The sequence below is a fragment of the Phragmites australis genome, chromosome 3, assembly GCF_958298935.1.
Source record: "Phragmites australis chromosome 3, lpPhrAust1.1, whole genome shotgun sequence".
Lineage (NCBI taxonomy): Eukaryota > Viridiplantae > Streptophyta > Magnoliopsida > Poales > Poaceae > Phragmites > Phragmites australis.
The window spans coordinates 1,530,625-1,547,112 of NC_084923.1; the positions used below are offsets into that span (position 1 = coordinate 1,530,625).

Here is a 16,488-nt window from a genome sequence, read left to right on the forward strand (position 1 = left end):
TTATCCTTATATTGATTATAGGTAGCATAGTCATCTCACTGTATTTTTTACTCGATTTCAGTATTCATTGGATTATACGTAATGGTAGGTGTGAATAAACATTGTGAAACGGAGGGAGTACCTCTTTTGCTTCTTGCATACTGCGGCCCAACTAGCTCGCTGCTCCGCTCCCAATGAGCGTTGCTGGCTAGCGGCCACCCACGACCTTCCGCTGTCCACGTCGGCGCCCTCGCTTCTGCACCGACGGTAAAGGGGCCTCCTTCCAGCACCCCCCCCCCCCCCCAAAAAAAAGAGGAGGAAAAATTAAGTCAACTGATCAAGTTTTCCAAGGGATTAAAAACAACTTTTAAGCCTGGTTGACAATTTTCCTGTTGTTTCCAGATGGGAGAGAAATCAAGAAAGGATGGGATGGCAAGCTTCGGTGGTCTGTTGGGCAGCCTCTGTCTCTCGGAAGCAGAACATAAGGAGATTAGGGTGGGGAAGAAGCCAGAGGGGAGCAAGAAGGCACCGGCCTTTCGAGTGTTGGGAAAACTATATGCAAGCAAACCAGGATATGCAGACGGGATCGCTCAAGGGTTTGCTGTTGGGCATGATGAACAAGGCCACGGGCGAGAATATCGGAGATCATGTAGGGAAAACCTTGGAAGTGGAAGCGGATGGGGATGACATGGCGGTTGGGTGCTTCCTCAAAATCAAGGTACGGCTAGATGTCCGAGTTCCCCTGCTACGAGGAGTTACCATGGTTGTTTGAGGGAGAGGATGGGGAAGAGAGTAGGAGTATCTGATGCCCCCTCATGTACGAGTTCCTCCCAAACTTCTGTCATGGCATCGGAATTCTCAGACACATTGATTGTGAATGCGAACTGGAAGATTGGAAGGACAAAGAAAAACAACAACAATGAGCTGCGAGTTACTTCTTCTCGCCGGTGAGCTGATGGTGGTTTCAATAGGCGAAGTGTACCAAGATCGAGGAGCAGTGAAGGAAAGATAAGCTGGAGCGAAGGGCGGAGATCTTTGGTTATAAGGGATAATGTTGACAGGAGTAAGGCAGAGGGTGTTTAGGGATGGAACCAAGTTAATAAGAACACTGATGGGAGAGTGGGAATGAGTTCCTTGCAACTCAAGATGGGGAGCGAGCATACAAAAAATCTGCCATTTGAGAGAGATGATGAGGAGAGGAGAAATGACGATGGTGACTCAAAACGTGGGACAGAGCATAAATCATGGGCCGATATGTGAGAAGAGGAGAAAGAAGAGGAGCTAAATGTATAAATGAGGATCAACATGACCGGGAAAACAAAAAAAATATGTAGCAGAGCAAGAACAAAACAAGGCAAATCTCGATATAAAGAATTATAATGTGCAGGTGGAACCAATGGAAATAGAGAAATGCAACATGGGGGAGAACGTTGATAGTACCTTGCAACTGATGGAGCAAGGCAGTTACCCAAAAGAAAATAACCCCTTGAAATTTGAAAAGAAAAAACATTCGGTAAGAACATATAGAAAAATAAAGAGAGAAATCGGTACATGCAGTCCTCCTCTATAGATTGAGGTAGGGGGAAAGAGGAGAATGGAGGCTGAATGGGGAGTAGGTGATGGTAATCAAAAAAGAAGAGGATGTGGTGTAGGTGGAAACAAGTATGAACATTGAAGCAAAACAGGCGGGACTGCTCCAAATGAGGCTCATCGCATGGAACTACTAGGGTTTGGGGAATGGGCTGGTAGTTTGAGGTCTTCTGGATGTCCAGAAGAAGGAGGCCTCGGATGTGCTATTCTTGTCTGAGACGAAAATGGATGAGAAAAGCATCGCAAGGTTCAAGTGGCAAGTGTACAAATATGGTGAGATGGAATTGTAAAGGAAAGAGTAGCTGTTTGGCTCTATTATGGAGAAATGAGATTAATCTTAAATCGAAGTACCATAGATGATGGCTTCATATGGCGGTTTACTGGCATCTATGGAGAGCCAAAAAGTGATGAAAAGGACAAAATATGGAGACTTTTGCGCCTATTACATAATCATCATAAGCGCTCGTGGATATGTGTGGGAGATTTCAACAAAATCCTATTTGGGTTCGAGAAGGAAGGAGGACAGATGAGATCACAGGCATATATGAATAAATTCAAACTGGCCATAGAAGACTGTCAAATGGAGGATTTGGGTTTTGTTGGGGACCTGTTCACATGGAGAAACCATCAACATAATGCGGATGGTTACATCAGAGAAATGCTTGACCGGGTTGTGGCGAACAGCGTGTGGAGACTGCGCTTCCCACTGCAACGGGTGATTGATGGTGATATGAGGCACTCTGACCACCACCCTATTATTGTTGATTATGGTGAATGGGATGATCAGCCAAGTAGATCGAGATCAAACAATCAAGTGAAGTTTGAGGCGAGGTGGCTTGAGGAGGGACAATGTGTTGATAGCTTATGAAATGACACATTATATGGGAAATAAAAGAAGAGAGGCTCAAGGTGTTACTGCAATCAAATTGGATATGAGTAAAGCATATGATCACATCAAATGGGTTTTCCTAGAAGGCATGATGAGGTAGGTTTCACAACAAGATGGATACAACTAATTATGAAATGCGTCGCCACATATGCTCTTCGCCAGGCAAGTGAATGGGGCATGACAAGGATCATCATAGAATCTGACGCTTTAAATTTAGTTGCTGCCTTATCTGAAAAGGCTTTTGATCTCTCTCCTCTTGGAGTGTTAGCAATGGAAGCTCGTAATCTGCTGTAGATGCACTTCATTGAGGCCGGGATTGTCCACTGTTCCTGCGATTGCCATACGGCTGCGGATGCACTAGCAAAGTATGGCACTACACTTGTAGGGGAAGCTGCTTAGCTATGGCCTGAGAATTTCCCGGTATTTGTAACAACTTGCGTGACCAGCAATTTAGCTATGCCCTTGGTTTAAGGGAATTGTTTCCAATAAAAAAAGAGAGAAGAAGACAATACTGTACATCTCATGATAGAACACTCTGGTCTCTGAATTCATTATTGCACATGTACGTGATGTAAGAAAGCTGGAGCTCAGCTTGCTCAGGATTGTTCCAGGATCCAGTTTTTGCACTCACTCGCCCAATGCCTCCCTGACGAGCATGTGGGCAGTAAGCAAGATGCACGTGATGTTTATTCACGCCTCCCTCCCTCACGATGCTTTCTACAAGGACTACGAGATCCACATACCCCATTGCACATGTACATCCCATGTTGCGAGCCGGTTCTGGAACCATGTGAAATCCTTAAAAATTGCTAAAACCACGGTAATTTGTTGGCTCGGTACTTGTGAAAATCGGGAATGTTTCTGAAAGCACTGAGCAGCGAGCACGGCATTTCGCCGGTCGCCGGCCCGAGAAAACAGACGAGCGCTTGGAATCAATCGAAAGCCATGTGGTGCGTGCATCTCGCTACAGCAACCTGATCATTTTTCTCATTGATTGCCGGCCGGTTGCTGGTAGATCTATTCCTCAACCTGATGCATGATTGATGAGCTCGACAGGGGGAGGAGGCACGGCCCGGCTGCGTCGCTGTCCACTCGATCGATCTCTCGTTTTCAGCGATCGACGGGCTCGGGCATAGGAATTCGACCAGAAAATGGCCAATGAATTGGATAAGCGCTGCTGGCTTGCACCCGGTTGTTCCTCGGGTTCCCTTTCCGGGTCCCCGTCGCTGCTGCGCAACACGTCCACGTCTGGACACGCTAGTCCAGCTCGCCAGGTGGTGCGAAACCCATCTGCTCGACTTGGTTCTCCACGAGCTCCTGACGCTCCAATTGGCACCGGGCTAGGGGACTGACAAAACACACACTTGCGACGATCAAGATCTGGTATGGGAGTGTGCCAATGGAAGCGATCAAGATGGCTGGGCAGATGATACTATTTTTTGTGTTCATGCATCTGCAAAGATGCCACTAAGCGATTTGATCTCTTTGTTTTTTGGAAGGAATTTCTCTGTTTCTTGATATGTGTGGAAAATGCAACAGCCAACAATGCTAGTACGAAGAGTTCGATAGTACCACCTGGTGCAGAGACCAGAAGATCTGAGACACGTCTAGGGCTGCCGATGCAAGGCAGCAGTTTATCATTGTGATCAGATTAAAATTAGTAAAAAATTTCCCAGCGACAACAGAACAAAAACGGAAGCGATGCTCGTCGCAAAAGCATGGTGGAGTAAATAAAGCAAGTAAAAGCTAACTCCCCGAGCGAGAGGCGAGAGGAGGAGAGAGAAAAAGCGCGGGGGCGCGAATCGCAACAGCAAGAGCAAGCGCCGCACCCGTCAGGCCGTCACCCTCCCATCCCGTCGCCTCCTCCCGATCCCCAAATCCCTCTTCGCCCATGGATCACCACCACCACCACCTGACCCCGCCGCCGTCGCCGATGGAGAACTCCTCGGCGGCGGGGGCGTCCTCCAAGCCACCCACCCCAGCATCCACGCTCAACTCGCGCCTCGCCTCCGCGCCCTCATCCCGCCCATCCGCCACGCAGTCGCACCCTTCCACGCCCGCATCTGCGCCCTCGCCGGCCTCCCGCACCGTCTACAGCGACAGATTCATCCCCAGCCGCACCGGATCCAACCTCGCGCTCTTCGACCTCGCGCCCTCGCCCTCCTCCCTCGACGCCGCCGCCAGCGGCCCGGTCACGTCCTCCGGATCTGCGCCAGCCATTTCGCCGTACTGCGCGCTCCTCCGCGCCGCGCTCTTCGGGCCCGACACGCCGGACCGGGTGGCGTCCTCGGCCACCGCGTGCTCATCCTCCTCGTCGGCGGGGGCGTCGTCGGTGGGGACCCCCGCGACCGGGAACATATTCAGATTTAAGGCGGAGGTACCCCGGAAAGCGAAGAGGGCGCTCTTCTCCGGCGGGGACGAGGAGGATGCGCTGTTCCCCGGGGTGTTCACGACGAGGGGCGCCGGGCCAAGGAAGATCCCAAGGTCGCCTTACAAGGTGAAAGGGGAATTGGATTTAGTGCTTTCTTGATTGGCTCTTCTCTGTTTCTTGATTTGGTTTCTTGGATGCCTTCTGTTTCTTGATCAAGCATCTGGTGCTTCTTGGGTGTGAAAGATTTTATCTTTCTTCGATTACTTTGCTCCAAGATTCTGTAATGTATAAATAATTGGATTTCAAGGGTGCCATGCGATTTTGAAGGCTTTGTACTTGAAATGTTTGACCTTCACTGTAATTTTATTGCTGTTGCTTGTAGGTGCTGGATGCGCCAGCGTTGCAGGACGACTTCTACTTGAACCTTGTGGATTGGTCGTCACATAATGTCCTTGCCGTTGGATTGGGCAATTGCGTCTATTTGTGGAATGCATGCAGCAGCAAGGTGAGCAACCGTGGTCATCTTTCCAAGATTTCTTTTCTAGACTTGAACACGGATTCTTAACAAGTTTATCACTGTGTAGGTCACCAAGCTATGCGACTTGGGGGTGGACGACAATGTTTGTTCTGTTGGGTGGGCTCAGCGTGGCACTCACCTAGCTGTAGGGACAAATCAAGGCAAAGTTCAGGTTACATTGCTTTCCTTCCTCAAATTATTAGATAACATGTTCATGATCTGTCAACATTTTCTCTCAGAAGAACAAAAATATACCCGTGAATTACACGATTAAAACTTGAACCTTTTAGTACAATGCAAACGAAGCATCAAGAAATACAATTTTTTTGCTATAGCAGCCAGAAGAAATTTGAAGATTTTGCACCAGCTCATCAGTAGGCAATGTATTTTTGGTGCCTCTATAGATTACTACATGGTCGTCTTTTCTTTTGACTGTTCACATGACTGTATTATGATTGACACAAACTTCTGTGGAAGACCTTGATTACTTCAAGTATCATCTTCCTTTATGTGTTCGAACTTCAAAGAACGAATTTTGTCTCTTTGAATCTAGAAGTTTGAAGAAGTGGTAAAAAATCTATCCTGCCAACCTTTCGTATTGGCATGTGCAGTCGTCACTCCCAGAGATTCTGGAAATCTGATTGTCATATTACATTTTTATCTTATGTAGATATGGGATGCAGCTCGCTGTAAAAGAATAAGAACGATGGAAAGCCATCGCATGCGTGTAGGTGCTCTTGCATGGAATTCTTCATTGCTTTCTTCTGGCAGTCGTGACAAGAGCATTCTTCACCATGATATCCGCGCTCAAGAAGATTATGTTAGCAAACTTACTGGGCATAAATCTGAGGTAATCTATTCTTGTCAGCATATAGTATTTGTTCAATATGTCAATAGTCATAGTGGTGCTTCATGTTACTATTTTGATATTTTTTAAAATGCACGTCTTCCTATTTCCATACATTTTCCAGGTATGTGGGCTCAAGTGGTCTTACGATAACCATCAACTCGCATCTGGTGGAAATGATAACAGAGTAAGATGCCTGTCCATATGTTTCTGTCATGTTGGAGTGCATTGTTATAAGGAGTTCGCAGTGTTATTTGTTCTGCTCGTACTAATGTTTTTTCCCTTGTCCAGCTTTTTGTTTGGAATTCGCATTCAGTACAACCAGTATTAAAGTATACTGAGCACACAGCAGCTGTCAAAGCTATTGCTTGGTCACCTCATCTGCATGGGCTTCTTGCATCTGGTGGAGGAACTGCAGATAGATGCATACGATTTTGGAATACGACCACAAATACACACTTGAGCTGCATGGACACAGGAAGTCAGGTAGTTTATAACTTGTCTTATTTTTCAACAGTTACCTGCAATCCTGGTTTAACTTTCTGCTCATCATTAAAAAATTGCAGTCATTGCTTAAAGAGTTTAGTCATGGCAACACATTAGTATTCCTGAAAACAAAAATTGGAAAAGATCTAGACTCCAGACTGTAGAGGTTTAACCTACCTACAGAAACTAAAGGCCCACATCTACAAGAAGCCACACTTTCATTCTCCGAAAAATCCGCACATAGAGGAAAAGAATGAAAAAAGAAGCCCTCCAAGACCCTGGACTTGGTCAGGAGATTTTTTTTTCGAAGAACCTTCGAAAAGGGCAGGGAATTCCTGCAATTCACTAAAGAAGAATGGAGTTGACCTAGTTTATAAGGGAAACTGGACCTGAAAACCTTACAATTGCACGGTTTATTAGAAGGAAAAACGACAAAAACCATGACAATGACAGAAAAAGGCCGGGACGACCACCTATGGTCAGGAGATTTGAGCAAAGTTTTCTGGGTATCTTAGTTGAACTGTTCATCTGCCTTCACTTTTGATTGTCTGTTTGAGATGTTCATAGACATCTCACTGTGAAAGCTGGGAATTTTTTTTGTACAAAACTGGGGATAGGATAGGGTTGTACATTTTGTTTGCTGACAAATACTGAGGATGTTAAATGACTTCACAGGTCTGCAATCTTGTGTGGTCAAAGAATGTAAATGAGCTTGTAAGCACCCACGGATACTCCCAGAACCAAATAATTGTTTGGAGATATCCAACAATGTCGAAGGTACAGTGCAAGCCTATTCTGAAGTTAAGTTATAACTTATACCATACCTGTCCTTGTATTAATTGCAATCCTTGTTGCTATTGGCAGCTTGTCACTTTGACAGGACATGCATACAGAGTATTGTATTTAGCTATTTCCCCTGATGGACAGGTGAGTCTTTGTGACTTGTTTCTGAGTTCTGTTTGAGGTACCTAGCATAATTTATCTCACTGTCTTTCCACCATTGATATCAACAGACTATAGTTACGGGCGCTGGTGACGAAACACTCCGGTTTTGGAACGTGTTCCCATCTCCGAAGTCCCAGGTACTTAAACCTCAAAATATGATTTCATTGTGTAATATAATCCAATTTCACACATGATTTCCAAACTTAGCTTGGTTCATGCTTGTCTTGCAGAGTTCTGACAGTTTAAGTTGCGTCGGAGGAACATCATTTGTTAGGAGCTACATCCGGTGACACTGAAATGCAGTTCCACCAAGCTCGTAAGATTATTGAAGCACAATGTTGATGATCATCGACATCATCCACTTGTAACACTCATGCCACCAGGTCGTCAATCATCAAAGCTAGCCAATTTTAGAGATAGCACGATGCAATGTGATGAACTGGCTTGCGAATCTGGGCATGGCTATTTTGCTCAAGAGTGTACATATTTATTTGATGGCGTTGTAGGAGTGGACACTGTGGATTTGCGGAAGCTGAGTACTAGCGTTGTTGCATTGATAAAAAACGCGCCCTCTTGTTTTGTTCCTTTTTCGAGTCAACCTCGACCTGGAACTTTTTTCTGTAATGTGTTAGCAGTTAACCTATTCAAAACATTTACTAACTAATGACACCCGTTTCATCCATGTTCGTGTGGTGGAATGTGAGAATATTCCTGGTTCAAATTCATTCCTTGTGCCTCGAAATGAAGGGCTGATTCGTCCTGACATCGAGTGTTCACTACCAACTGAACATGAAAATCGATCAAGTTAGTGACCTGAATATCAAGACGATGCTGAAATTTTTGCCTGTAACTTTTTATTGTAACTCATACTAAGCTTACTGTCTTGCACTTCACGAGCTCCCAGCATGCCAGCATTGGTAACACTTACGTCATGCTATTGTGGCATTGTCGTTGCATTGCCATCAATGACTGAAGACGATGAAGAGCTCAAATCATATAAAACTGACTTCGCTCCTGCACGAACAAGATAAAGCCTAGGCCATCCAGGTTGAAGTGTACCTGCTGAAAGTAAAAGTTTTCACACTAATCAACCGATCCTGAAAGTACCACCTGCTGAACGCAATCATCACTCTCTATGCTGTGATTTATTCAACTCTGCCTGGTTCTGGTCCAACGTCGTAATCGGGTAGCACGGCCTCCTCTTGAAAAGGCAACAAGGCAACACGGCGATGGAGTTAAGTAGTTAACTGGGTTAGTTGCTAGATTTCTTAGGTACACTGATGTCTGCGGCAAGCGCTGTACTTGCGTGGTGGAGCACAGTACGCAATTAACAATATTCCATCGCCCCCTTCCTTCAGAGATGGCGTCGGAATGGCTGGGCCATCAGGAAAACTACTCGAGCAAGCTTTGATCACCAACCAACTAATCTCAGGAGGAGAATCGATCGACCTGGCGTTAACAATCAATCATGTTCGAATCAATGATTGAATGATTTCTCAGAAACTCAGAACTGTAACTGCCTGGCGAGAAGCGCTGTCGTTTTCACTTTCTTTTAACTCTGCTGGCAAAGTGGTTCTTCAGATCCAGTATGTGACTGACCTCCTAGAGAGATAAGAAGTCAACTTTGGTTCTGTTGTTATGAAACATGCTTATCAGCGAACAGTACCGATCGGTCGGTGATCACACCAGCGAGCAGTCTATGTCCCATTGATCTCTTAACGATTCGTCTTGTCACCAAGCTGACAAACGAAGCAAGTTGCAGCAACGCATGCAGCCGTTGCAGGTGAACAGGCGAATCCTTGGAGAAAAGAGGAGGAATGCAGGAGAGTTTCTTCTGGGCCGACGGGACAAGGTGTTGAGGTTGAGGAGGCCCAGAGAAGTAGAAAGAGTAGCGTCGAAGCCCGGCAAGAAAGGGAGAAAGAAAAGGAATGGTTGGAGCATGGCAGGATGGATGGATAATGGCTGTAGGTGGACCAACCAACCGGTTGGGACCCTTGTACTCCCCAACAGACGCCTCTCACCAACCGAATTATTTCTCCACAATTTTTGGTGCTCCTGCTATCCCAAATACTTTCAGCAATCAGCACGCAGATAAGTCCACTCAGAAGACGCTAAATTTCTTATAAAGCGCTTGCAAAATGCAGTACACATTGAATTTTTCTATAGCAAGTGTGTTTCTTTACATGAAGTCTTCTCTACAAGATGTTGTGATTGTCAAAGCAAGCAAAGACATCGCTGGATGCTGTGTGCCTTTGTTTTCCATATTGAATGAACTATGACCCGATGAAGGAACTTGGAAGTAACCTACCAAAGGGAGGTGCAACACATGAAGCTACCAAGAAAACTCCTCGTGTCACGTCCATCTCTCTTGCTCTTCCTTTTCCCCTTGGCCGTTCACCTTTGAAAAACTTTGCTTTTCATAAAGTTTTTAGGTCCTACAGACCAATTCCGGAATATGTATTAGAAAAGAAGGCTGTAATGCTGCTTTTGCCTTCCACATACTGCCATGCAATCCAAAGTCCAGTGCTTTACTCTAAATTTCCCATTGCCTCGCTTTGTCTGCTTTGTATTTCGTTGCCTTTGTGACTCTTTTTGACATCGTGTGTGTGTACAGTGTAGAGATGTACACCCTAACTACTCCTTTGATGGGTTGCCCGATTGTGTCATTTACCTACCTGCAAAATGCATGCAGTAGTAGCACCGGTAGTTATCTCGGTTCAGAGAGGAAGTGTGGGTGGAAGCGCTGTAGTTTCTAAGATTGTTAATTTTAGATCGAACTTTACAGTTCTTGATTTGTTTTACTCAAATATCATGTAGTACAATTTCTTCAGTAGTCATGTTTAAATTCTAAAAATTATAATATAAAATTATATCAACACTCTACAACCTATTTCTCCTATTTAAAAAAAAGTAAGGCATGTTCCGTCCGCCTGAAATATTCCTTAGCCGATTCCTCTTCCCAACGCACCACTCATCTTCTCCATTTGCTCCCTCACTAGTGTGCGGGCTTGCTCCCTCCGGAACGCCTCTACCCTTCCGCTCCTCTATGGCTCCATCCGCATCACTCGATCCCCTCCCCACAGCTTCTCCGCCGCCTCTAGATCCCTCCTCGTAGCTCCACACACCGCTCCGTGCTCGCCTCTCACCCCACATCTCCTCCCTTCGCTCCACGCTCGCCTCCACCACCAAGGCCTCCGCACTCATCACCGTCGGCGAGGGCCACTTCTTCTCCAATGACCTCGACATCGGGTGGGGTGGGGATCTCCCGCACGCGCCTCTGGGAGCTCATCAACGTGCTCTGCCCACTCGTTGCCGACCTCCTCGCACTCCAGGTGAGGGGCTCCACGGTGGGCTCGATCTAGGCATAGGTGAGGGGATAACCGACGCAATAAAGAAGAGCACCAACGCAATAACCGCCGCCCCACATCTCCCCCCATCTTCTCCCTCCTGATCCACGTCGCCTCCTCTCTGCTCGCTGCACGACCACCGCTCTGCCCAACGACACCGAGCGCCTTGGCGGCTTGCTCAACAGGAGTTGACCTAGATTATACGAGGACAGAACCACATGCCCAACAATAACACGCAAACATAACCACAGTCCCATTCCAGCACTACCGCCACCACCACCTCCTTCGTCTCCTTCGAAATCGAGGCAAGGCATGGATTCTCTCGAGCCTAGATCGACTGCGGCGGCGGCGGTGATGATGGGGTCGGTGGCACAGAAGGAGGACTTGTGGGTGCTGGTGGTGCGGGCGGTGACAGACTCATTTTGGGTGGCTGTGTCGCAGTCCATAGCGCAGCCTAGAGGGTGGCCCGATTCGAGGAGTGCGTGAGGAGTCTTGAGGGCGAGAATGCCAAGATGGAGGTCTTCCACCGGGAGTGTGTGAGGAGCCTTGAGGGCGAGAAGGCAAAGATGGAGGTCTTCCACCAGGAGCTCCCTATCAGCGTCCACCTCATCGCCAGTGGTTCGTGCGCTCGCGAGCCGGCTCTCTTCATCCCTCCTGGTCTCCCACGGATAGAAAAAATCGGGCCTTTTAGCTTCGGCTTATTTTTGGTTGGTTCATTACATGTAGTGATCGAGTGGCTCAAGGACGAGCTGGGGCAGCACCAGCACCTGGTGCCAGAGCTGTTCGCGTTGGCGCCAGTGGTGAGGACGAAGGCAGCGCTAGCGGAGGGAGTCAAGGTGGACGTCGACGCAAACGACAAGTGGAGCTAGATGAGCTCAGCATAGCTCTGGAGCTGTGGGAGCCACGACGATAGCAAAGGCGGTAGCGCCAAGAAGCCGGTGCACAAGGTAGGAGAATGGAATAGAGGAGAATTAAGATGGCACTTTTTTGTGAAACGAGATTTTGCTGAACAAATCATTTGTTATTATAGTTTCTACTTATGTTCGTTTTAATTTGCGAGTAAAGATTTGAGAGAAATTATTTTAGAAAGCACGAGAATTTTAGTGACACTAGAGCGGAGTTGTTCCAAGGAATATTGCAAGTTTATTTGTGAGAGAGGTGACACTGAAAGAATAAGGAAAAAAATAGAAACCCTTACAGATTGTCTGTTCAACAAAAAGTGACCAATTTTATGGTATATATCTAGCAAAAAAGGAAATATTTTGTTTTTTAAACTCGTCTGTAAAAGAGAAATGGAAGTTTACAGCAGAAATTCCAAAAATGGTGTTGTCCTGACTCCTGAGGTCTTTTCAGCTCCTTTGTTTCACAAGATGTAAAAAAAAAATGCTCATGTTTATAAATCTTAGAGGTGCTCACATCCAGAAAAGGCCTGATCTAATAAGATTATCTGCCTAATACACACAATATATGTCTCCCTATGTTTCTTACCTTGTCTTTTTGACAATTCCAACCCAGCAGGTGTCCAATGCGTTCATGCCACCGACCGGCCTGCCAACCTTGGCAAGATCATCCGAGCACGCGGAGAAGTCCGCTCGCTCCACGGCCACCACTCTCCCTGACGGTACCGAGCGCCTCGGCAGCTTACCCGACCGGAGTTGATCTAGATTATACGAGTGCCTCGACGGCTTTCTCTATCTTAATTTTGCACACAATTGTTTTATTATCTGATGATCGTTTGTTTATTTTAGTTGAGACCGTAACCTGGATAGTTAGGTCTTGGAACCTCTGAAGACTCGGTGCTCCATAAAAGATTCAAGCTTTCGAGGTACAAGAATATTATTACTCTTTCCTAAGAAAAAGTCGATTCAACAATTTTTTCATATGATATAGAGTGGATCTAGACTATACGAGGAAGATTTTTGGGCCGCCTTACTGTTCTTCGATATTGATTCATGATTACTTTTTAAGCCAATTTGTTATGTGTAGGAACAGTTGTATGTAAAATCACAAATATGATTTGAAGCATTGGATGCCATAACTCAGTGCATATGTTTTGATTGAGACCCCAATACCAGCTGAATTGCTATTGTCATGAGATGTATCATAGATGTGATGTCACTATTTCCCATGTAACGGTGATGCAAACATCGGGCTTCACCTATTATTGTTGCTTCTGGGGGAGAACTGTCACCATTTGTCAATATCATGTGAAAATGATTGCTGCTGGTGCCGAACATACTGCTGCAGTAACTAAAGATTGTGACCTTTATGGATGATTCATGCCATTTTATTGTAAGGTGATGTTGAGCTTGGAGCTTGGAGGTGTATAGGCTCAAGTTTGGGCTTGACTAGGTTGCCTATGAACAAACTTGTATTATTTCACAAGATAACATGATGTCAATTTAAATCATCTATCATATTGTTTTATAAAAATATGCAAGGATCAGTTATAAGGATATGTCATGTTATTTTGCATTGACTTTACCTTTATTATCTTGTGAAAATTTGTGTCCCGTGTTAAATCTGGGCGGTAACTATTTTTTTTGACAAATGTTTGGTCCGGGTACATAGTTTGGCATTAGACCACATATTTCTTAGCATTTATCGGTTCGGTGTTTTGCATGTATTTCATCTAATAAATAATATTATCTTGTGTAAATTTTTAGAGCCTATTGCAACGTACATAAATTAAGCTAGTAATAGTTTAAATCGAGAAACCATGTGAAAAAGTGGTCTATCTGTCACCACTTCATACCTATAAGCATAGGTGTAAATAAAATAAATGATCATAAAGTAAGCGCTAAGCAGAGACAAATCGTAAAAGCCAACTCCACCGTATGGCACGTGATGAATTTTCCTAATCAAGAGATGTTTACTTGACGAACCAGTCCATCCCGGAACGAGCCAATATCAAAGGCAACCTGCCAACTGTGTTGCTTGAGTCCATTGTCTGTTTATCTGAACAATATACTGAACTGGAATCACAAATTCGGAGCAACATTCCACAGACAGACAACATACAAGGCTCTTTCTTGCCAACATACAAGGCTCTTACTTAGCATCCAAATATGGCTTGGGTGTGGAAATAGATACAGGGAAAAGTTACTCATAAGGGTGCCTGTCAACTGATCATTGGAGCGTTTATTAGCCGCAGCGTCCTCTTGTTGTTTGTTCTACGCTATTGGTCTCTCTCCGAAGTCCAAACAGCAGGATGCTTAAACATCACAGAAGCGATTTTTCAATCATTTTCTACAATTTGCGAATTGAGAGAAATGCTATTCTAATTGCGAAGCAAGTGTGTTCTTATTCTAACTTATGACACTGAGTTGGCCACGTACGTTCACATCGATGCATGGTTTGTAACGGCCAAAGACCCTCGGGCACCGGTAGGAGTCAAGCATCTGTTGCACGTACGGCTTTAATGTGTAGTGCGATTTGCCGAGAACCGTAGCACAGATCGATGCACCACGATTGCTTTTTGCTTCTTGCTATAAGACTATCTTTAAAGGATTTTTTTCGCGGATACAAATCCTTTTGTAAAAGGATTCTCGTTGATTTCTCTTTACGTTTTTCATAATGAAAGTATTTCCAAAGTTATTCTTTAAGATAAGATTTTCTTCTTTTTCTTTACGAATCTTTTTAATTTTTTTAATAAAGATAAAAGAAAATAAAAAAACGAAATAAAAAGAATATGATTGAAATAGTCTAAGTCTGCCGAACCCACGGAACGGGAGCGAGCGGCGGGCCGCGATGAGGTGGAGGCTGCTATGGGGACGTCCCCGCGCGTGCGGCGGCACCGACAGGGCGCGGGCGCGGGCGCGACAGGTGTGCGCGCGGGGCCGGAGCCGGGGCCGTGGCTGGCGCGCACCTGTCGCGGAACTCCATCCAACTCCCCAGCTCGCTCCGCGGCACCCTCCGCACTCCGTCTCGATTTACTCGGACGCGGCGCGGCCAAACCCAACCACCCGGCTGGGGTCGCGCTGCCCCTCCAGCCTGTGGCCGGTGGGTGCAAGAGTCTTGCCACTTTGCCAGCCCCACCCGGCACAGGGATTCAGGGAATATATAGCCTTGTACTTGTGGATTCGGTGGTTCGGTTGCGGTCATCGGATCGTATTGGCATTTGGACGAGCAGAGCAGCCTTGGTGACTCGCTTTAGATGAGCATTAACCTTAACCGGGAGCACCATTAATTCCAAACAGAAAGGAAGAACATGCCTGTGTTCTCGTACCTTGCAGGAGCTCTGTTTCTGCAACAAACAAATGCGGCAGTCTCTTGTTCTCATGTACTACCTTTTTATCAGTTCCTTTTTTATAATAACCTTTTTATAACAAATCTTCGAGCTGCAATCAGAGAGTGCACTAATATGAGAGCTTTACGTGGAACCTCCTCCGTGCCCAACCACACGCGCGGTTCTGCTCAACGCGCCCGTGATAACAGTTAAGGCCTACCTCTCCCCATTCTGCTGCTCAGTCACCATTCTACTGTTTGCCTGAGAAAACTCGATTCGCGTTGCACTATTATTCCCACCATATATCGAAGCTCTTTTTCAGGTTGCTCATACAATGTCTACACTATGGATGACATAAAAACAGAAAAAAGAAACGATATATATCAATTATTCTGAGCAGACATGGGTTGGCTAGACTGATCCAGGCCACCAAAAAGAAGCCTGGTTTGGTTGCATCAGGGTCTTGTTCAGCTGTCATTTTTTTCTCCACAAAAAAATGAGGAGGGGGAGGAGAGGAGACCTTTCTCGCCAAGTAAAATCGAGGGCCATCACCAGCTCGAGCTTAGTATGAGTGCAGGCGCTGAGAGGCCATCCATCAGAGGTTTGGCCTACCCATTAGCGAACACACGCGCGCCCAACAACCATCGGAATAATCCCGTGCGAAACGTGTGGGGCTTTTCAGTTCGCAGCAATCCATCCATCCACCCGGTGAGCGGCAGAGCAGAGCAGAGCCGAGGCGAGGCGAGCGATTCCCTGTGGTCCGTGCCGTGCGTGCTCTCGCGGCTCTGTTGGCCCGTCCTCTCGGCCGACGGGACCGCGTTCATGCGCGACGTCGAGGTGACCGCAAGTACACGTACAATCCGATCCGACATGACTGGCCACTGACTCGACCCGTCGGCCGGCCGGGCGCCCTAGCCGCCGGGCCAGCTGCCGTCGCCGTAGAATCTCTAGTAACTGATGATTGGATCGCGGATGCACCAATGCCCCTTGTATTGCGTCGCATGCAATGGTCGAGTACAGACGATCATCAGCTTCAGTTCAGCAGGGCACGTATAGCATTATTCGTCCATGTAGACGTCACTCTGACATGAAGGTTATGCTACTCCTAGTTCATGTTATGAAGGTGAATATTACAGCTAGAAGAGATTGAAGAAGTAGAAGGAAACCACTACGATTGGGTGGAGAACAGGCACCGGCAGAAGTTCAGACGCTGCGGTGGTGAGCTGGTATGGGCAGTAGGTGGTGGCCTCATTCTCATAGCCCTGCGGGTGACAATTAACAAAGCCATG

At 46.3% G+C, this 16,488-nt stretch overlaps 1 protein-coding gene across 1 annotated transcript; it reads left to right on the forward strand.

The window, feature by feature from the left end:
* The first annotated feature begins 4,165 nt into the window (after window positions 1–4,165).
* LOC133911454 (protein FIZZY-RELATED 2-like) lies at window positions 4,166–8,304 on the forward strand. Its single transcript, XM_062353698.1, has 10 exons — window positions 4,166–4,955; window positions 5,212–5,334; window positions 5,414–5,518; window positions 6,017–6,196; window positions 6,318–6,380; window positions 6,485–6,679; window positions 7,355–7,456; window positions 7,544–7,606; window positions 7,693–7,761; window positions 7,855–8,304. Exons 1-10 carry the CDS (start codon window positions 4,350–4,352, stop codon window positions 7,912–7,914), a joined length of 1,566 nt encoding a protein of 521 aa, XP_062209682.1. The 5' UTR covers window positions 4,166–4,349; the 3' UTR covers window positions 7,915–8,304.
* The last annotated feature ends 8,184 nt before the right edge of the window (window positions 8,305–16,488 follow it).